General features: G+C 46.4%; 1 protein-coding gene across 1 annotated transcript; it reads left to right on the top strand.

Moving 5' to 3' along the window:
* The first annotated feature begins 2437 nt into the window (after positions 1-2437).
* On the top strand, positions 2438-15514 carry LOC144153741 (glutathione S-transferase omega-1-like). The gene is made up of 5 exons (XM_077685433.1): positions 2438-2605; positions 3844-3949; positions 5499-5718; positions 7751-7877; positions 13475-15514. The coding sequence occupies exons 1-5, from the start codon at positions 2461-2463 to the stop codon at positions 13708-13710; spliced, it is 834 nt and encodes a 277-aa protein (XP_077541559.1). The 5' UTR covers positions 2438-2460; the 3' UTR covers positions 13711-15514.
* The last annotated feature ends 7064 nt before the right edge of the window (positions 15515-22578 follow it).

The following is a 22578-nucleotide window of genomic DNA, read 5'->3' as shown; positions in this document are numbered from 1 at the left end:
AATTTTCTGCGTCACTTTTTTCTGCGCCTTATGTGTAACTTACTTTTCGGGCCGATAACTTCGTTCTTCGTTTTGTTCTTGTTTCAGCATTTCGTTTAAGCATAAGTGGCGGAAGGCAAACGTTGCACTCGAGTTAGTTTTGTAAATACGGTCTCCCGAAGCCTCCTCAGGCGGTTTCTCGGAAGGCCAATTCCACCTTCGCACCCTCGTTTTTGTGTGCAAAATTGTGGGTCCATGTTTATCGGTATAATCTTTATAATTTGGGATTATTTGGGCACGGGCGTTTTCTCCCTCGCTTCAAAGTTCACCACCGCACTCTGCTCTTTTTATGGATGGACGAAGAGGGAGGGAGAGGGGGGGAGGGTATTCAGTTCAGTACACGTCGGCGCCCACTTTTTGCCGGGGCCCTTGGCGACCGCCCTGGTCGCCCACCCCCAAGACCGGCACTGAGCCCCAGTGCTTTTATTAGTTGGCTTCCCTAGTGTACGCAAATTCGTTGCCTGGAAACCCGTCGTGGAAACCCGTCTGTTTGTCGGCAACGCTACAGGTGTCACACTTTCACCGCATACCAAAATTCTAATAAGTAAAAGCCCTGGGGCTTTGACATTTTCATACAAGACCACCCATATTGCCCCTGTGTATAAAATGTAGAAGTGGAAGCGAAATGAAGTGAGAAGTGGTGGCAGTTCGGAACGGCGTCTCTTCGCCGCCCGATCGGGTTTAACACCCTGAAAACATGTCTTCCTAGCAATTCAATGAGCGACCATCCTTGCACTTTACAACCGTCCATAGACTTTTCACGTGTCGCACTGACGGTCCCCAACGCACACGCTTCCTCTTTTTTTTTTCTTTTTTTTTCTTCTTTCTTCTCTCCCTTCCACATTTCTTCCTATTGCAACTTTTTCCCTCCTCCCGTACCCCGCAGAGTAGCATGTCGGCGTTACCATGCCGGCAGACCTCTCTGATTTCCTCTAATAAAGAGCTTTCTCTCTCTCTCTCTCCGACTTAGGGTACTTGGTGTACATAGCTTTATGTGGAGGGATACATCGGGTTTTATGGAGCTTAATAATAAAAGGCCCTCAAACCATCATACTCTGATATCAGACTTCTAATATTGCTCCTGCAAAACGTCTTTCCAGCAAAGCAATCGGGAATACATATTAGGGAAGCGTGCTTCAAAGAGGCTTGATATATGGGCTTACATTGCGGCTGAAAAAATATCTTCCGATCAATGTGCTTATCCGACAATTCCCACTTGGTACTTCTCGTAATTCTTTTTTATTCCTTCTTGTCGGTTATGAACGTACCAATCCGCTACGTTTGCTTTTTTGTAGCGATTTCGTGTGTTGACCTGACCAATTACGCATCTATTCGGCTGGTCTGTGTTCGTGGTCTAGCAGCTTGGGATGAAAACAGGGCGAAGAGCCCACCGGAAAAACGGCGGCGCCCTTGCACTGAACCAAAGCCTCTTACAAAATTTTTTAGAAGGCATTGACTGAACCTACCACTTTTCACGTTACGCCATTTTTACAGAATAAATGAACGTTTCTGCAATTTCTTCTTGTAATTTTTTTAAAACTTTTCCTTGCTTGAGTAAGTCCTGAAAACCTCGAAAGAGCGAAAAGTAGCCTCGTCTGCTCGCTGTCTTGCCTGCAGACTGCAGTAAATCTTGAATTTCAAACCTAGAAAGTGCGAAAAGTAGTATCGTCTGCTCGCTGTGGCTGGCCCAACTGGGCTGAAAGGTGTTGGTGATTGAGTAATAAAACTAGTTATAAAATCATAATGTACGCACCATATGCACTCCATGGAGGATTTCTTAAGATGGATCTTTATGATGCGGCCGTTATCACTGGAACGCTCGTGAAAAAAAAAAATGGGCGGGGTGAAGGGGGGGAGTATAAAATACAGAGTTATAAAGGTGATTGAGCAGTTCTTCGGCGTGCAGCTTACCAGAAAAAGTTTGTAAGTTGAAGTAGACCAAGTCCATCAACGTTCAGAAGCTATTGTTGTTGTTGGATCAGGCGGGGCTAGCCAACGTAGCGCTACCCTTGCAAAATATACCGGAAATTTCTCAGCTTGAACGGCATTCAAAAGTGTTTCAGCACGGCTGGAACTGGAACTGTCTCGAACGCTGGAACCACAGGAACTGCAGCAAGCAGACGATGCGCTGCTACGCCGACAAAAACTTATTCACGCGAAAAGAAAGAGCAATCAAACAAAGAATTAGGTTTTAAACCAGCACTTCAGTTCTTTAAAAATGGCAAATGCGGTTAGAGCCACAGTGAGAATAAAATTTCAATTACAAATCTAACCACATCGGTGGCGAGTGCCTTGCAATGGCGCTGCAGTCGGTAGGGATACCCAATGATTTTCACCCCTGCCGCGCATGCTGCCGTGACCCGCAGTTGTGCCGTTGTATAAAAAAATTGTCCCGACGGCGCACTAGCCACTTTGAGCCCTATGGGAGTTACGCAAATTTACTTCGGGCGACTGTGGAGGAGGTTGCGTGACCCGGGCCTACAGCTGTTACGATCGCATAAACTTGTGCCACAACCGAAACAGAGGCTGCACGCTGAAGCGATGGCGCTGAAGGCCTACAAAGCAGGTATTGTTCGTGGTTTTCCTACGTGCGCACTCTGACAAAGGTTCTCCATCATGTGTGAGGGTAAAACACGAAAGTATGAAGCACGGCACGTGCTAGTGGTGCTAGTACGCTACACAAATCAGACCGTACCCATTTTAATCAACGGTGTGTCTACTTTCGCCGTCTACGTATCTCACTGTTTGTGTACGGTAAAACAACGTGTCCTCATTCACGTTGTTTCATACATTCAATTCATTCGTTGATGATAAATGTCCGAGAGATTCGAACCAATATTGACACTGTAAAGTACCGTATTTATTCGGTTATAAGGCGGTCACGATTATACGACGAGGGTGCACTTTGGAGAGTAAAAATTTATCTCTCTCTCTAGCCTTGTTAGGATCGAACAACAGATGGTACATGAGGTTCAATTGATGTAAGGATTCCCACATTTTCATTCCTGCCTTGACCAGCAGCCATGCGAAAATTTTACTGTGTAAATTTATTTCGGAAGCTTCAGACAAATTTTTACCCCTGTTATATGCCCTGTCAAGGCAATCAACTTTCACGGTCAGAACAAAAAACATTTTGTTCCACCACGCTGCTTGACCTAAAACAGATGGGTTTGTTCGAGTCCCGCAACGACTGACAACTTGCAGTTGCAATTCTTATTGGGGTGCACAAGCTCACACTACATTGACACCATGGCCGTGCCACCCCACAAGCCACCCCAGAACAATTGCGCCGCCCTGATCCCTCTCCATCTTCCTCCTCAATACAATGGGTTTGCCCCCCTCAAAACCAAATGCTACCGACCACCCATGATTGACATTCCTTACTTGAAAGCACCCCACTTCACATTTTCAAGGCAAGGGTGATGTCTGGCAATTAAATTGTAGTGGGTGGCCACCGAAGTTTCAGAGTACCACAAAACATTGTTGAAAATCCACTTCCATGATGGTGGCCAGCATTTAAGGGGTAACTACATAGAGGGATTATGGTGAGTGATGCGACAAGCGGGATTAAATAGTTTACAGTGGACTACTAGTGTGAGCGACAGTTTTTCGCTGTTGCCAACACCGCTAGTTCGCTGTAGACTATTTAGTTCCACTTGTCGCATCGCTCACCAAAATCCCTCTTTGTGGTTATCCCTTTATCCTCATTCTTATATGATGATTCAAGGATTGCGAAGTGGTAGCATAGCATGGTTAAAAATGCCTAACACCCTGTGCTGCTGACTAATATGAAGGGACTTGCAGGCATGCCATGCCCACCCTTGGCCCCAGGCAAGCTGCGTATCTACAGTATGCGGTTCTGTCCTTTCTGCCAGCGATCTCTCCTGGTGCTGCACGCCAAGAACATCGAGTAAGCCGCCTCGCTGCAGTCCAGCTGCTGTCTAAGAAAGACCTCCCTCGGGTCCTTTTTGGAAGCAATGCAGGCTGGGAGCAGGCTTGCCTATATGGGCAGTGCTGGTCACAAGCGTTGACCCTTGCCCCTTGCTGGGGGGGGGGGGGGGGGACAAGTCTTGCCGAAACTAGCTCAGGTTGCTGATTTTCGGCCAAAGACTATTTGAAAGAAATAATGCCGTGGAAATGATTGGAAAAAACTCTTATCCACCGCATTGTTCCATCACAGTGTTGGGTGTCAATTGGGTAATGGCAATGCAGAATTGGTTGGTCACCACGATGCGCATACTACATAGTAGGTGCTTTTTATTCCTCAAAATTACGAACACTGTTGCCTCTTTGGAAGCATTTGCTGGCGATACAGTCTGCAGAATGAGCCGGGAACAAACCACTGCAATGTTCATTGTAAGTTTTTCTTTCAGTGTGCCTCAGAGATCACCTGATGAGTGGTCAGGACTAATCTTTAACCCTATTACCTCAAAACCCTACTGCAGAAATGTATCATTTCAAAGCCTTTAATTCATGAAGCACCAGCTTTCTCTACTGCTGTGTGAAGGTTACTGCTGGTAAAAGTGACTGAGCACCTTTATGCAGAAATATCCTCTTTGGTCAAATTACACGAAGAAGAGGGAGGGAATTGTAACTGCCATTCTTTTGACAAGAAATGTGATTGCTGCATGGTGCTGGAAGGCTCATTTCAAGATAACTCAGGAAGCAATTTATTTCTTCTTTGAATTGTCTTATAAGGTCTCCAGGTGATTTTTTAGAATTGAAAATCTGTCAAAGTGTGAAATTTATAAAGTCACATTTTATGTTTCTGAAAGTTAACCTAAAGTTATGTGTGCATAATGTGCAAATCGTGGGTTGTTCTTTCATTCAAGATTTATACCCCCACACTAAGCTATTAATCTTGAAAAAAGTTTAATTAGGACTTCCAATCATTTTGTTGCTGTTTGATACCAGATGGTCAATGGTTATTCACTTATGAAAAGACGTGCACATCTGTTATCTGGGGTGCATCCAAATCAGTTACAAAAAAGCACAACAAATACTATTGCGTGCACGCATTTTTACCTGCCCTAGGAAGTGCTCTTTCCTCTTCATGTCAGTTATGCTCAAGCCTGCACAGCTTCAAAGCATGTGGCTAGCTTCCTCAAAACTACACTTCCATGCTTTAAAAGCTTCTCAAAATGACTCTGTCCACTCACACCGTTGGAATAGGTGCCTTAATCCATCTTGAAGTCACCATTTCAGCCTTTCTGGAATGAAACTGGCATGTAGTAAGTATGCGTACTCCAGCTAAGAAGCAATATCTGCAAGGCCTAGTACAAAGCAATGGTGCTCCTTATTCCTTCATGTCCGCTATAGCACTTGTCCATGTATCGCCCAACCAACTAGCCTTGTCCCCAAGTATTCATGACGTTGAGGAGTTTGTATCTGCAAGTGTTTTTCTTTTTGAGTGCGGTTGCAACTTTGCTCTCTCTCTGTCTCTCCGGCCTGGGGGATAGCCACGAGGTGATCAACATCAACCTGGCGGACAAGCCCGAGTGGCACCTGGAGCTGCACCCTGCGGGCAAGGTGCCCATTCTGCAGCAGGACGACAAGCTCCTCTGGGAGTCCCTGGTGGTGGCTGAGTACCTGGACGATGCCTATGGGCAGCCCAAGCTGATGCCCACCGACCCCTACCGCAGGGCCAGGGACAAGCTGTTCATCGAGGCTGGCTCCGCCGTGAGTATAGTCATCACTCCAGTGGGGGGGAATGAAAATTAACTCTCTCTCTCTCTGCTAGGCTGCCCTACTTATTGTAATCTTCACAAGTTGTTGATCAACCAGCATTTTAGATATTTATTTCGAAATATAGGTTACAGTTGAAGCCGCTGGTCACTGTTGAAAGTGCCTGGTGGAATTGTTTTTGGAATGACTTGGGTACAACTTACTAATAAGAATGAAAGTTGCCTCTGCACTTCGTCACCGCAGCCAGCTGCTCTTTCATGCAGCACAAAGAGTGCATTACTGTGAGCATTCTGAATGTGAGGCGAGTTGCATCCGGGATTTTTCAGACTTTGTCTGCTTATAAACTACCGTACTGCAGTGACAAGAAACAAACTGCATGAGACAAAGCAGGTGATGTCACGCCTTAAACGCAATCTCCTTCAAAAAAGCGCGCGCGAGTGCACATTACAGGTCGGTCTTTTTGGCAGAGTGACACACTACATGAGCTGTTGCTGTTCTTGTACCAGAGTGGAGCACAGCTATAAAAAAATTGTTCCCCTTTCCGTATCACCTGGTATTGGTTAGCTGGTTTCTTCACCCTTTTCTATCGCTGGTATATTTAAACCGGCTGCAGTGCTTACTGCAGATGCAACGATGTATTCAACTGTAAAACTATGCCCCTATCATTAGTGTTTGTTCTTGTAGCATGAATGCGGATTAGGGCTGGGCATCGGTTAAAAATTTTAATCGAAATAATCGGTAGGCTTTAATTGGTTAATTGATCGATTAAGGTTGTGTTGGTTTAAGAAGAAAATGATAAAAATGATACTTTATGATAATTATAAAAATATCATAATAACTAATATCAATATGCTCCTATGCCCTTTCACAGCTGTTTGTAGTGGTTTGAGGGGAGGGAGAAGGAAAGGAAGTGCACTGGGGATATTATTGAGCTTGGCATGGAGGTCACCTGCATATAACCCAGTGCGGGAGAGGTGAGTAGAGTGGGAATGAAAGAATAGAGATGAGAGAGAAGAAAGAATAGAAGGTAGGGCTAAGCATAGACATACCAGGGAGAGAGAGATAGAGAAAGATTGAGAGAGATGAGCTGAGCAGATTATCATCATGGCGCTGATGCGGGCGGCACGCTTATCGCCACGTTTGTACCTCGCACTGTTTCTAGAATCATGAACATCGGCATCCGCCATAATTGCAGGTGGCGTCGAATAATCATGGTTTGCTCTCGCCATAGTTGATTTATATAAGGGTAAACGATGGGAGTGCCTACCGCATATTTGTATTTAGAGTAGCCATTTTCCTGTCTGTCTTAGATATCAGCTTGCAGTTTTAACCACTATCATCTCTCAGCATACTTGCTTCGTTTTCTGTTGTGAAGTAAGGTGGGTTATTTGAACTCAAATATGATCCTCAACATGCTTGCATACAACTTGACCATACCATGACACCCTGGTTTAATTTCGCTCATGTGACTTTAATCGATTAACTGATTTAAAAAATAATCACAACTAAAGCATTAATTGATTAATCAGAAGGTTAGTTGATCAATCACCAATCTCTGGTGCGGATGCTGTTCATTTGCATTACATCGGTGCGATCGTTCACCAACTTTTTTCTTTTTTACAGGGGGCGCTGATTTTCTTGGTGGTGTTGCCCACAATTTCGTTTCTCCTGTCAACATTAATTTTTTCTTGCACCATGGTGTTGCAGGTGCTGACAGACACTTTGAACACCGAATTTGTAGGATTCAGTTTTGATAACTAATTCTTACTGCTAAAGGAAACGTCCTGTAGTCTTCTGCTGTGATAGATCTCATTGAGCTCTGGTACGTTAAACCTAATTATATGTTAGATTTGTTGTGTTTGTGTCCAAAATTACTAAAGCACCATGAGATGGCACAGGTGTTGGGTGAAATTATGTAGTTGCATGTTACCGCATAAATGTTGCTTGCGAGTAAATCAGGTGTTTGAGTGTAGCTTCACCTCGAGCATTCAGAGACTGTGTTGAGGCCTTTTTCCTCTTCTCGCAGGCCTTGATGCCAGTCCTGAAGATTCACTACAACAAGGAGAATCGTGTGGAGCTATGGAAGGAGTTCAAGGAGAAAGTGCGTGTCTTTGAAGATGAACTGGCTACAAGAAAGACTCCCTACCTTTCTGGTGGGTTCCCCCCCTTGGCATTCGTTAGACAAGATAGGTTGATCTAGTTGCCGTATGGAATATTGCTTCAAGAGTCTTACAGCATGGTTAATTTCTGTAGTGTTCAGCAGAAGAGGGTATTTGACAGTGCAACTGTTCATGGGAGTTTCGCCACACTTAGTGGAAACTCGAAATTTCAGTGCCTCAATCCTCTTTTTTGCTACTCGAGCTTTGTGCACAAGCATTGTCCAAGTTTGCATCAGAGGGCACCATAGATAGACTGGGTGACTTGGTAGCTCCTGGCTCATTGCAAGCTGCCTGGCATGTTAGGTAGCTTTGTAATAAGGTGTAAAAGGCTGCCAGGCACCAACCACATAGGTGTATACCCCATTATGGCGCTTGGTGAGGGAGTATGCATTGTCGGGGCATGGTATGTGGGCCTTCAGCAACTGTGACCACGCCACATGATCCCCAAAAGATGTCGCTGTATTCTGCCACGACATAGTATAATCGACACAAATTTGTTGCGATTGTTGCACACTCACTGCCTCACACGGCATAGACACTCTGTAGGTGTCACGCACACTATAGCTTGACTTGCTACAACATTCTAGGTTATAAATGCATAAGTTTCGAATATAGCTCCCTTAAGCATGTTTCCAAAGACTTCGCTCAGCGCCCCACATGACCGGTATGGTGCCACTGGGTGGTGGTGGTGAAAACATTTATTGAACATTTGTTAGCCAAAGAGCAGCATCTATGAGTAGGGTCCTCAGTCCAGGACTCCAATGGCGGACGCTATCCGGCGGGCCCGCTCGATCAGCCGTTGTTGGTCTTGCGGGGCAGTGCTGGACAGAGCAGCCTCCCAAGAGGAGAGGGTGGGGATACGTATAGGGGTGAGCCCGTCTGGTGGATGCGAACACTCCCATACAGAGTGGTAGAGGGTGGGAGTGGGACTCTGGCAAACCGGGCAGTTGCTAGCGTATTGGGTGGGGAAGAAGAGGTGTTTGTGGTGTAAGTTTGTGAACGTGTGTGTCTGGAGCTGTCTCCATGACGTGGCGTCAGCACGGGATAGGGAGTGGTAGGGTGGAGGTAGTGTTTTTCTTTGTGTGCTGTAGTATGCGAGTGTGAGTGTATAGTTGAGAGGTTCGTGGGATGGGATGATGGAAGCTGATGTCTTGGAGCCACCCTGGATCTGTCTGTTCGCTTCCTCTTACGCCCGGTGGGTCATTTCTCGGGCGAGCGCGTGTGCGTGCTCATTTTCAGGAAGGGAGGCATGGCCAGGGGTCCAGACGATACGAATGAAGGGAAGCTTGGATGGATCGGAGTGTTGAAGAATGTTGTTTGCTTGGATGGAGAGGATTCCAGAAGAATATGCCCGGCAGGCGGCTTGGGAGTCTGTTATAATTGCCCAGGTATCATCGTCGTCAGCTTCCGCGGGTCGGGCAGTGGTGATGTGGGACACAGCCAATGCTATGGCTGTTTCCTCGGCCACCCTGATGGAATCGGTGCGTACAGAGCAAATTGTTTGCACATTGCCAGCAACTGTAGAGGCCACTGCCACTTTAGCGTTCGGGTTGGCTGAGTAACTGGCTGCGTCGGTGTAAATCACATGTGGGTCATGGCCGTTCTGGCGGGCTAGCGCTTCGGCTCGGGCGTGGCGTCGGCCCTGGTTGGTTTCCGCGTGCATGTTCTTGGGGAGCGGGGCAACTTGTAAACGTTGAAGGACAGGGGCAAGAGCCACAGGGTTTGGTGGGAGAGGTGACGACGGCTCGGGGTATCCCAGGCTGGCGAGCACGTGACGACCGGTGCGGGTGGTGCTAAGGCGGATAAGCTGACCAGCTCGTTGTGCCTCAATAATTTCCTCTATCGTGTTGTGGACACCCAATTGAAGAAGACGTTGTGTAGAAGTGTAGGGGGGAAGTCCCAGGGCAGCTTTGATTCCCGTCCGTAAGGCAGTGTTGAGGCGCTGGAGTTCAGAGCGCAGCAAATTGTAGAAGGGGACGTGGTAGGCAAGGCGGCTGATGAGTAGGGACTGAACTATGCGGAGGGTGTCTGCTTCCTTGAGGCCGGCGCGTCTGTTGGAGATGCACGGATCATGTGCGTGATTTGCGTGATTTGGGTTTTGAGGAGGTGAACTGTGTGCGTAGCGCGGCCGTTAGACTGTAGATGGAGGCCTAGGACTCGGGCTCGGGTGACGCACGGGATCAAATTACTGGTAATTTAAACGGAGATTTCTGGCTTGGTTACTGGTCACATGCGGGGAGGCAACACAAGAAGCCCGGACTTCTTCGCTGCGCAAGACAGGCCCCCCAGGGAGGCATAGTTCAGAACTACATCTGCTGCCTCTTGCAGGGCATCCTGTATTTGGCCGTCCGATCTGCGTGTCGCCCACATGGTCACATCGTCCACGTGCAGTGCGTGGCGAAGCTCCAGAATTGCGTTGAGTAGAGGAGGCAGCTTAGCCATGGCTACATTGAAGAGTACCGGGAATAGAACTGAGCCCTGCGGCGTTCCTCTTCCAGTCAGTTGAAAGGGTGGTGAGCGGTGCTCACCTAACCCTATGGTGGCTGTCCTATCAGCCAGAAAGGCTCTGACGTAATTGTATGTGCGTTCTCCACAATTTGATGATGCCACATTGTCAAGAATGAGGTCGTGTGCGACGTTATCAAACGCACCTTTTAGGTCGAGTGTCAGGACGGCGCGTGTTTGAGCTCTGTTGGGATGATCCAGGATGTCGTGCTTGAGTTGGAGGAGCACATCCTGTGTGGCCAGGTGGGAACGAAAACCGAACATTGTGTCGGGGAAAAAGTGGGTGGCTTCGAGATGTGGTTGCAGCCTAGCAAGAATTATATGTTCGAGAAGCTTGCCCAGACACGAAGTAAGTGAGATTGGGCGGAGGTTGCCAAATGAAAGAGGTTTGCCCGGTTCGGGTATCAGGATGATGGCCACGTGCTTCTATTCCTGTGGTAGAGTGCCCTTGCGCCACGCATCGTTGTAGTAAGCCGTCAACAGGGTTATGGCGCAGTCGTCCAGGTTGCGAAGTAACTTATATTGGATGCCGTCCGCTCTCGGTGCAGTGCTTTTTGTGAGGTGTTGAAGGGCCACTCTCACTTCCGCCTCTGTGATGTCAGCATCGAGCAGGACATTCGCGTCAGAGGTGTCTGGGCATGCATATTGAGCTGCTGCTAAAACGATCCCGCCGTTCGGGCTCTGTAGTCCTGGTTTGGAGCCTCAGCAGATCCACTTTAATGTTTTTTACTGAAGATTTTTTTCTAAACTCAGTACTTTTCTTTATTGCACTAGAATTCAATTCTTCCGGTTGTTTTTTGTCACAAATGGTGATTTGGTATGTTTTAGGTCACTTAGGTTTAGGGCGCAGCCTACGACTACGTTTTATTAATGTTCTCTATAGCGCGAAGCCAGATGTCATGTGGGGTGCAGTGCAGCGAAGCATTAAGAAATACGCCTTCCCTTCTCACCATGCAGGCTAGCTTGGCAGTTGAGCTGTTGCTGATGCAGTGCTCCTTGGTTGGATCATTTTAACAGCTACTGATGCCTACGTCCTCACACTTTTCCGCACCTGAAAAGATTTCTGCACCTGCTCTTGTCTTGGATACGTGGGGCTCTGATCTCTGAAGTAGACCTGTTCTGGAAGTTGGTTATGATTTGTCTCTTTTGGAGAAGCTGCTCAGCAATTGCTGAACTATTAGCTCAACCCTTCTAGGACAAAGTGTGCCTGTCATCCAAGTGGCTGTATTCATTGCTCAACAATCGTGGCAACTTAATAAGGGTACCGTAATTACTCGATTCTAACGCGCACCCGATTTTCCTGGCAAAAAAAACGAAAAAACTTGCACCTCTGATTGTAACGCGCACAGAACTTTGTGAGCAAGAAAAACGAACGCGAGAGAAACAGGCGATTTATTTCCCTAAGTAATCTCACTAATCTCACTCCTCGTCGCTCTCCGCTGACCACAACATCTCGTCCTCGGTGCCGTCAAGCGCGTTCGCGATGCCACACTTCTGAACGAACGTTCAACCATGGTCGCTGGGATCGTGGCCCACGCCTCGCACGCCCATCCCGCGAGCTTCTCCAGAGGCCCACGCTTCAGCCGACCGCTCGTTTTGAACACGTGAGAGCCGCTGCTGCCGTTGCTGTTATCAAGCGCGCAAGTGGAACGATTTGACGATTTATGTGAACGCTGTTAGAAAAGCCTAGGCGCTAATGCTTCCTGCGTCCGAAAAATCGTTGCTAAAAGAGAAGTATTAACTCTATGGCTAAAAGCTTAGGCGCCATCTTGAGATGGCGATGGCGATGGGTGGGACGAAATTCCCGCTGTTTTGGCTGTTTCGGTTTCGTATCCGATTCTAACGCGCATGCGATTTTTTTACCTATTTTTCCGGAAAAAAAGTGCGCGTTAGAATCGGGTAAGTACGGTACATGGTGTGCCTCCCTTCCCCCTCTGTGTGTCCCACTGTAGGTCACTGCCAGTTAAAAAAATTTCTTGTGCACTGAAATTTGGGGTACTTACGAGATTTGAAGCGGAGAGCCGGTGATTATTAAAGATTTCTCCACTGGTGCACCGTGTTTGCGTCCCTTTCCTTGCTTTCGTTTCTTAATTTTTTGACGCCAATTACCCCGGCAGGCAGACTGGCTGCAGTTCACATGGTGGCTTCCCCACTGTCGGAGCTCTCCTCGGGGTGCGCCTGTTCTCTGCACAGGTTGTCGTGTTCACCTGTCGTGGGGCACGCATCGCGCTAATACCTGTGCCACACGTACACAAAAAATGAGATCAAGTGCTTATTACCTTAAGTTTTAACGCTATTACATGCAAAAATCTAATGTCATTTTTTGTTTAAGGAGTTCCACACAACTCATATGCATTCACAAATGCCTTAAGTTTGCTTGTTCTCGAATGCGATGAGCACCGAAATGGAACCAACAAAACTCTCAGCACCACAGTGTTGACGCGGAAATGTAGCTGAACTTCGAAATAAGACGATTTTTTTGTGTACTCTTGGTGGCGAAGTTCTGAAGAAGACGAAGTTTGCTAAAACAGTGGCAAAAGGCAAAACATCGTGTTACTCGTCGTTTTGAATTTCTTATATTTGGCTACCGCTGGCAGGGGGCAGCAGCTGCTGAAGCCACTTCTAGAAACGGCTCACACCATATTTTAGAAAACACTATTTCTTATAGCGTTTTCTTTTACAAAAAAAAAAAAAACGTTTTTAACCATTTTAAGACATTTTTGTCTACGTTAAAACATCTTAAATATGGGTGCATTCCCCTTTTTGGTCATTCTCACCGTCATGCCTAACACATTTAATGCCTTTGCGTTTTCTCGTGTAGCACGGCCTGCCCGGACAATGTCAATCGGTATCTTAAGGCCTTAAACACCTAATGTCATTTTTCATGCACATGTGGCACGGGTATAATTGATGCTCCATTCTGGCACAGTGCTGGGTTAGCGCCGTGGTTCAGAGCACTTGGCTGCCCCGCTCTGGCCATTTTGGTACGATTCGTGTTGTCACTGACAACAACCACGGTCACTTTTCGCGTTTGATGAGACATCTAACGCTTTCGCCTTAAAAAACCACCCTTGCTGCACCTGCAGGAGAAAAGGGTCCCGGCTTTGTGGACTACATGGTGTGGCCGTTCTTCCCCCGTGTCCGGGCCTTCTCGACCATCTTCCCCGAGCTGCAGATGCCGACGGAGTTCCCCCTCCTCCTGGGCTGGGTGCAGGCCATGGAGAGGGACAAGGCGGTTGCAGCCACACTCAACCCCGACCACCTGCTGCTGCACACACGCAGTGTGCTGGACAACTGCCCCGACTACGATGTGGGCCTCTGAAGCTCCCTTTGGGCCCACCGTACCACGGCAAGCTGTCAGGCAACCTGGTTGCCTCGAGGGTGCACTCCCCAACAGGAGGAAACCGTAGCGGAAACAAGGCTTCAGTGATTTTATAGTGCTTGACAGCTATTAAGCGAAACACAAAGCAGGCTTGGTGCTTTGGGGCTTTTATGTGACAGAAAATAAGGACAGGACTAAAGCAAGCTGCAAGATGACTGCATGTTCATCTTGCTGTTCATCCTAGTCGTGTTTTCTGTCACGCAAAAGCGCACGTAAAAAAAAGAGGACAGTGCAATACCAGCTATCTTGACCAAACTGGAGCCCCTGTAAACCTTACCAACCTGCTTGCTTCGGTAGCGTTCCCCCTCTGTGTGCCGGCAGCACCTGTCTGGTGGGAAACAGGGTCCTATCTGAAAGCTGTGTTATGCTTTGACTGTGATGACATTTGCGTTGGAAAAAGCGTGACTTGCCTCTTCTTTGAAGAAGACACTGTGGAGGGAAATGTGATTCCCAGCATACCCACTCTCACTACACTCCAGCCTGGGCTAATGCTGATTTGACAGTTGGGCTTCCATTGTGGCTTCCACTTGCGCGTCTTCTGCCTTTTCTGATAGCTGCAGTGTACTCAAGTCCTTGGCCTAGTGTGTTGGCATGATGCATGAAGCTACACCTTGCAAGGGTGATTTGTCTCAAGCTGCCTGCTAAGGCCAAGCTAAGCATGAGCCGGGCTTCCTGGGACCGTGTGAGTTCATGTCACGGGTGGGCGTTGCCAAAGTGGATTTTTTTTTCACCCAAGTTGGCTGGGTGTGAAGGTAGGGAGACCAACAGAATGGGTTCATTTTTAGTCAATCTGCTTTGCGCTTCTCTCATCAGGTGCTGTGAATCTCAGCTTGTGCTTTCTTTGGTCTGCCTCACCTGTTGGCAGCAGATGTTGCTCACAACATCCTTTTGGCACGAAAAATGTGCTTGAACTGTTCGATTTACTACGTGCTGGAAGACCCCTCTCACTTCTTTAGTGCTTGGCCAATAGGGTAACTTTTTTTGATGCTGTTCCCCATACTTTGGGACTACCTGAAGAAGGGATTTCACTGCAGGGTTCATTTAGTAGCAGTAAGCTGCTGGGGACACCAGGTCGTCTATTCACCATTGTTGTCTTGGAGTTTGCTGCGCTGGCAATGTAGTAGGGGGCCCCGCCTTTTTGTGGGCTCAGGCTTTGCAAAGTATTGTCTGATGTGCAAGTCCAGCAACCTTTCGCAGAAAGTGACATTTACTTTAACACTGTACTCATTACAAGCATGCTTTTTGTAACCTAGCATGCAATGCCAGATTCATGGAAGGAGTGGTGAGGACCGCTGTGTCTTTCTTTTCAAAAATAAGCACTGCCAAGGCTACAGTGGTCGTTTTTGAAAAGGCTACAGTGCTCATTTGCCTTTGCTAGCAGTTGTCATAACCGAACGCACATTTTGCAAAATACTAATATGATCATGGCCTGAAATTTCCACCCCTCTTCCAGGCTAAGCATCCAGTGAATGCCGAGATTTTGTGCCTTGTCCTGTGTTGCTTTTGCTTTTACTTAAAATTGCCTTCGTGTTGCACAGGAAATGTGTTACCTAACAGTCTCGAATTCCTACTGAGATGTTTGAGCGAAACCTGTGAGATATGCCATGCACAAAATTTTGTTGCACTTTGGTTTTTTACACTGCCATGAGCTCAAACATTAGCGCTACTTTTCATTTCTTGTATTTATAATAAGCTTGAAATTGAACAATAAATGTACATGTGCAAACACTTGTCACTCCTGGGGCATATGACTGAGCTGGCCTCACTGTACATGTAACTAGCGCATCTCTGTGGGGTATGCAGCGCAAGGTGTACACAATCTTTAGGTAGCCTTAACGTTAAGCTGAATAACATGCCAAGCCACGTCGTACTCGCTGCACAACGAGCTGTGGGTTCTGCCTGACGTTAAATGTAACGTCAGGCTGTCGCATACCCACGTTGCCCCTGGTGCACATACTAGACCTTTGTGCAAGTTATGAACTGAATTTTGTGGGTGGCTTTACCAAAAGTTGAGTTTCTAAATCCACAAAACCAGCTGAAGTAGGTGAGTAATGCTTGCGTACTAAATAAAATTCTAGCAGCTGGTTCCGTGGCGTCATTTGTCCCCTCTCACCCCTTTAAATCCCCCACTGCACCAACAAGGGATGCATCTTAACTCTCTCGTTACCACACCTATTCAAATCGATCACCAGTGATCGATGATCTATATTGTCTATTTCGACATGTTTTAGTCGTTTCTTGTACACCTAATGCGGCCAGTGGTTAGTCTAGGCACTGCACCTTTAGAATCAGTTTAAATTTTCCCGCTCCAGCGACATTGAGATTCTTGACGGCGTTTTTTGCGAGCTGCAGTTTGTGTTTTTGAGGAAGGGGACGTGGCTGCTGCACTTGAAAAAAAGCATGAAGATCGTGGTTAGGCTGCATTACCACATTTTTTTGAAAGGCTCCTGGCAAGTCAAGTACCAAATAATGTTGTCAGCTTTGTAATCCGGCAGCGTTGAGAGGTGATAATTACTTGAAAATGACACCAGCTATTCAGCAGTGATTTTTGGTTCGTAGAAAGGGCAGCTTTATTCTTCCCAAGCTTATTTTTGATGGTACGCCACATGTCTAGGAAGTGTGCCTGGAATTTTTAGCCAGTTTCCAGCAGTTTCGGTTCCGTTTTTGCATTGCGAAATTCATATTTGGCACTACTACGCAGTTACCCAACTACAAGCTAATTTGCCATGGAGCCTCCATTGCCTGCTACTGTTCCTCGAAACAAGCATGTCGCTCACGCTTCCACTTTATCTACGCCTTACTTCTGAGATAACAGCTTCCACTGAAAGTCAAAAGATAACACCAAGTCGTCAGGTGTCAGTTCAGACGGCCTTGAACATTACCAGCTGTTCACCGGCCAGTTTCAGTTTCATATGAGGGTATTTCCGGAGGTCTAGTGTCGCTGCTTAGTAGAACTGCCTATTCTGACAGTCTCCAACAGCTGTGTATTTGTTTCTTTTCGAAATTGTTAGGTGGTGCTGCAATGTAGTAGGGTTGTTGGGCTGAACTCGCTTCGTAGCACGACGGCAGCTTGGTGAAAGCTTGCTGGGCACGATTCTATCGCATCGTACCTTATTGCTGCAAGGGCTGCCATAGTGAGTCAGAACATGATAAACTGAAAATGAAAGTTCTGAGTGATAAGCGATTATCACGACATCAACAAGCAGCCACCAAAGAGTTTGGTTCTCAACTCCAAGCGGATTTTTTCAAATCGCTTGCTTGCCTTCAAAATTGTGCCGGTCATAATCATTGACAAGGTGTTTTTACATCACGTGGAGGCTAATTTGGGCCTTTAATAATGTCAAACCACCAGATTTCTTCTAGAGAACCATCCAAAATAGCAAAATTTGAAAGTGGTTGGGCTTCACCACAAGGCACGGGCACCACGTGGGCTAACATTTTCTTTTATATCTGACAAATTGCACCGCGCAGCTCAATTTTTATTCTAGGATGGGTTTTTAGATGTTTACCAAGAAAATATGTATTCTAAATTTTTTTTTACTACTGGTGGTTTATTATACACAACTTACTTTTTTTATTTTCTTTGATGCCTGAACAAAAATTTTGAATTTGATCATTTTTCTCGCAATCATTATTTATGAAAATATTATTAAAACTGGTGTCATTGGAAAGCGCATGAAATCATCTGCAATGTGTGCCTAACCAATAAGTATAGCACAGAAAAAATGTTTTGTTAGACCCCTAAAAATTGGTCAATTTCCGGCGGTAAGAAAAGAGTTAAAAAGTGTTCATGATGCCAGCGCCCGCTGCTTAAGGGGCAGACTGGTCTTAGAGCTATTTTTTTTATTTACCAACCAATTTTAATGAAACTGCACTGTGTTATAGAGTTTTTTGTGCTGATTTCAAATATGCCATTAGAGTTTTTGTAAGTTGATTATATTTTGAGTTAATTAATGATTAATTGCCATTATTTTGGGTCACAGTTATGAAATAACCACTCCATACAGAATGGCAATTACCACGTGGCTAGGCAGACAAATGACTAAACAATACAACATAGGAAGTACATTTTTGATTCAGCTATTTTTGGTCGTTTTACAACACAGGGAACTTCGCTTCTCCCGCGCTCTGCCAGAAATGGCTCGCAGGTGGTGCCAATTGAACACAAAAATAATTTTCCAAAGCCTCCATTTGAAAAATTTGTTTCCAACATTGTATTCTCCACACATTTCGGTATCAGAAGCAAAAAGAATTAAAGTTGCACCTGCTCTGGGTGCCAAGATATCTGAGGATGAAATGCTAGCTTTGCATTGCAAGAAAAGTGCCGTTTCACCATCGAATTCTGCACTTACTGAGCTGTAGAGTGCACTTTAAAATGCTATTATAATATAATAACAACAAAATATGGTGCCTTTTGATGAGCAAATTTACAGACTGATAGAAAAATGGCTGTGGAGGCCAAAAATGCCATTTTTGAGAAAACGCTTTTTTTTTACCGTTTTTCGGCCCCAAAGACCCAACTGCCCCCTTAATGGCATCAGAGAGCAGATTAAGCACCATTTCGGTGCGGAAGCTCATGTTGAAAACGTAGCCCCTCACTGCATGGGAAGAGCAATTGTGCCTCGCTGTAGCCCTTTTCACTGCCAAGCAGAACTAAGCCACATGGCATGTGTTGATGTTGCATACACTTCACCCATAATACCTTAAAGAGGCACTAGGGGCTTTATCTGGAGAGCTACATCTTTTGCAGCTTGGCTTCCTTTCTCAAACAAACAATACCACGTTTGCTTAGAAATAATCATTGAAGAAATCCTGCAACACAACCTTTGTTGAACTTTTTTCTAATTATAAATGGAAGCTCACAAAGTACTTCAGCCAAAAGTTATAGCTTTACAGCCATCAGATAAGGTGCTTGTTAAAATGATTTTTCTCTCTTTCCTGGTCTTAGCATTGTTCCCGTGCTTGGATGGCATCATCTGAGTGATGTTGCGGATGTTGGCCAGCATGGGAAGGCTTGTGTGTCGGAAAATGTATCCGCTATGCAAGCAAATCTCGCAGTACCACTCCGTGCTGGCCATAGCTATATCTTTCGCAGTGCTTCCAGGCCCAAAGGAAAATCTGAAAGCATTTATTGGAAGTGTCTCGGGGTCCCTTTAAGGCTAGCCACTTTCCTCTCTTGAGTCTCCCATTTTCTTGACCAAGTATCTTTGAGTCAGGTTTAAGGAGGAAGACTCCGTGAAACCCTGCAGGGTTTTGAAGAAACTGCTGTGATCATTAGGTTGTTAGAAAGGTGGGTTGCAATAGGCATAGCAGGCAGCAAAATTCAAGGTAAATCTGTGCAGCAGTGCCTGCATTGCATTTGTAGTGAATACCTGGACAACAGCATATCGGCTTACTTCAGCACATTTCAAAACTGCTTAAAGACCATAGGTCGGCAGGCTAACTCACGTGTGCACTCACACACACCCCCACTTGCCACTCGTGAGCGAGTGGTGAGTGAGTCTCGGCGTCGTTTTGTACTGGCAAGTGACTGCGAGACCCACGCTAGTGAGCCCCGCTCGCCACTCGTTAGTACGAGCCCCACTTGCGAATGCGAGTGCCACTCACTGTGAGCCCTCGCGAGTGCACTTGCGCCATTCGAGGGGCTTACCGCGGTGAGTGCCACCATTGCGCTGGTGCTCGCTTTTAGCTGTTCACCGCGGGGGGAACTCGCTGTGATGGTTGTTAATGGCTGGATGCTTTTAGCTAAGGAAATATGTTGTCACTGAGCTCCTGTTATGGGGCACCCTAGAATTAATTCTCTGGTGGCGTGTTGATTTAGGAATATGATTTGTATGGCCTTCTGGCGCTGTAATGCACTAATACTGTTCGGTTCCATGACTCTTGGAATGGTCTGCTGCAGGGGAGACGAGTGGCAAGTGCGAGCGAGTGCGACTGGTGATGGCGAGTGCGAGTGAGTGCAAATGGTGACGGCGAACGGTGAGCGAGAGTGCGACTGGTCACGAGGAGTGGCGAGCGTGAGCGAGTGCAAGTGATGAGGGCGACTGGGGAGCGTGAGTGTGAGTGAGTGCGTGGCGCCTAGTTTTGCTGAGGTATGGTACTGACAAAAATACGCTACTCAGATATGAACTGTTTGTGTACACAGTGACAAAAATACGTTACTCCGATATGCATAAGGCCTCCTGTGGAGTGTCAATGGACAACTATTTGTAAACATTCGTGGAGCATGACTTCTTTAAAGGAGCCATGAAGAGAAAACAAAAGTTTGTTTTATTCGAAAGATTAGGTGTTTCATAGTACCCCAAGCGCTTTCCCAGAAGCAAATGATGCTTTATTCACTGCGAAATAAGGCAATTTAAGCCAAAATTTTAAATCTCCCGCTAAAATTGCACATTCCGTGACGTGTACAATGGCGTCATAGAGCGGGTCCATGAAACAGATACTTAGTATGTCGACTCCATATAGCACCCACACGCGGGAGTCGATCGAGACGGCGGCCATTTTAAAAATACTAGTAAAACCTAGTGCACCCGCAGCCCTAGTCATGGAATCGCCTGATCCGGAGAACAAAACTCTCGCCGAGGAGCTCGGGCTTGCATTTAACAACCTCACACCACTAAAACGCTCAATGCTTCTAAGTGCACGAGCGGCAAGAGTTGTGGGATACGCGGTGGACGGGAAAGCGACCACTCCGCGATAGCCACAACAGACGAACGCCCAGCCGTCGGCACCGCTGCCTCGTCAGCCCCGTCGCGACGGACGAATATAGACTGGTACGTATGTGCCGTATTTTGATTATGGTTAATTTCAGTAGCAGTATCACTTATGCCAGTTGGCCGGTGTCGTGTATGGAAAGCCGTTCACGCGAGCTCTCTGCTTCGACCAGAAAGATACGAGCGTCAATGCGCGGTGTTCACGGCATTTTTTTCCCCAAGGTCAGAGCGATTTGACGAAGTCGGCGACGAGCGCCAGCATGTCCCAGGAGTGAGCTAACGTAAGGGTCCCTGCCGTAATCACTTCCTCGGAGATGAAGCGAGCACACTCGTACTTCCTTTAGCTCTCTTTCTCCTCCGTTTGCAAAGTTCACAAAACGTAGCCACTTGCTTCGCCGAGGTTCATCGTTGGGCAGCACATGAAACGAGATCTCCTCACCGGCGGGGATGTCGCACTCCCTCGACGATTTGCCCGTACTACATGGGCATTTCAAAACGCAGCAACGAAATTTCATTGTAAAGTACTCGAACAAACTGAAGTTTTCAGTGGTTGTAAATTGGAAACGAGCTCGTAACGACAGCAGCAAGCCAACACCATTCGAAACTTACGCGACGACTGGCACTATCTCATCGCTTCTTGCTGTTCCTTACTCCCCTCGTTTCTATTTTTACCTTTGCTGGTTGGCGATATGACGGCCAACCTCCTGTGAAGGGATTACGATACGAAGCAAGGTCGCGGCTGTGCGTGCTGGAACGGTTCGTTGGCCCCGAAGAGCCTCGAACCCGAAAATTCGTCTGCGCGATGGCGAGATGTCGAGCTCGGCCGGCGCAAGTTTCGTATGCATTGGCGCACACGCTTGCGTTTTCGTTCGGACCTTCAACCGTTTACTCCACCGTTCTTTGTCATAAAAAGAATGTGCAGTATGTTTCACGGGCATTTAGCTCGCTATGCAAACTGTAAGCCCTGCTTAACATGCGTTTGCTTTTGCCGGCCTCCGCCAATCGCAGAGCATTCCCAAGTGACATCACAGGTTCTGTTGCTGAAAATGAGCTGGTGGGTCGCATGGTCATTTCCTTTTTTCCTAATTATGTAGCTTATTTGAGCGAAGTTTGCGTTATAAGTGGTGTCGTTATGGTTCTAACGAGGCAATCTTTCGAATGAACCAAACTTGTGTTTTCTCTTCATGGCTCCTTTAAGGCACGAGAATTTTTAACCCAGCTGCTATATTATATCCTGTGTAAAACGAAAAGGCAAAGCTGCTTCATAAGCTGCTTTCTTACAATGCCAATCCAAATATCAGCTAAAAATTGTGCACAGTGATGATGAAATAAGATCGCTTGTGACTTTAAAGTAATCAGCTAGCTTGTTAAGGGTTCCTGTAGGCAGTTTGTTTACATAGCTTCACCTTGTTATTTTGTATTTTTTTCTTCTGTTTAAATGTTTTTGTTCCAGTTCTGTTCTTTTGGTTTATGCAAGCTCTATGCATGATTGCAAATAGACAGTGGGACTGATAACCTTGAAAATGCAACGAATTTGCCACGCGTTTCAAAACACTGCATTTAAAACTTGTGCGAAAGGTAGCTCTTGAGGTTCGCATGCAGACCTGCTCATTCTGGCACCTCACATCTCTGAAATAAACTGTTGCTGTAATGCCATGCAAACCAACTTGATTTGTAACGAGTTTACCTAAGTATTCATCTCGGTAGCTATTACTTACCTGGTTGAAGTAAGGTGTGCTTTGAACTCCTAAGCAGCCATTAGCAGGATATTGATTTTTAAACTAAACAAAAAAATTTTTGTCTTTGTGTGTGGTGTGCATGTGCAGTTTAATTCATCCTTTCACTCCATATAACAGCTTTAAAGGGTGCAGTGGGTGACAGAAACGAAGGACGCCACACAATAATTATGTGAGTTTCAGCTTGGGGGAAATTCTCACATTTTGCACATGATGGCCTATTTTCTTACTACAATGGATATTCATTTATTTGAGATTTTTATTTTTCAATATCTTAGTGCGATAACACAGAACCAATAACAATGCCCTTTCAAAGAAAAAGCCCAGTTGCCTGGTCCCAGTTTGCTGCCGCCTATGAT

This window comes from Haemaphysalis longicornis, unplaced genomic scaffold (assembly GCF_048455015.1).
Source record: "Haemaphysalis longicornis isolate Haplotype H1 unplaced genomic scaffold, Haemaphysalis longicornis Haplotype H1 scaffold_9, whole genome shotgun sequence".
Taxonomy (NCBI): domain Eukaryota; kingdom Metazoa; phylum Arthropoda; class Arachnida; order Ixodida; family Ixodidae; genus Haemaphysalis; species Haemaphysalis longicornis.
Note: the sequence above shows the minus strand (reverse complement) of the source record. Positions and strands in the feature narration are given on the sequence as shown.

Excerpts from the sequence above, each read along its gene's own strand:
- LOC144153741 (XM_077685433.1), top strand. The coding sequence starts at position 2,461 with ATGGGAGTTACGCAAATTTACTTCGGGCGACTGTGGAGGAGGTTGCGT. Across the intron at positions 3,950-5,498 it reads CTGCACGCCAAGAACATCGA|CCACGAGGTGATCAACATCA; the intron begins GTAAGCCGCCTC and ends CCTGGGGGATAG. Across the intron at positions 5,719-7,750 it reads TCATCGAGGCTGGCTCCGCC|GCCTTGATGCCAGTCCTGAA; the intron begins GTGAGTATAGTC and ends CTCTTCTCGCAG.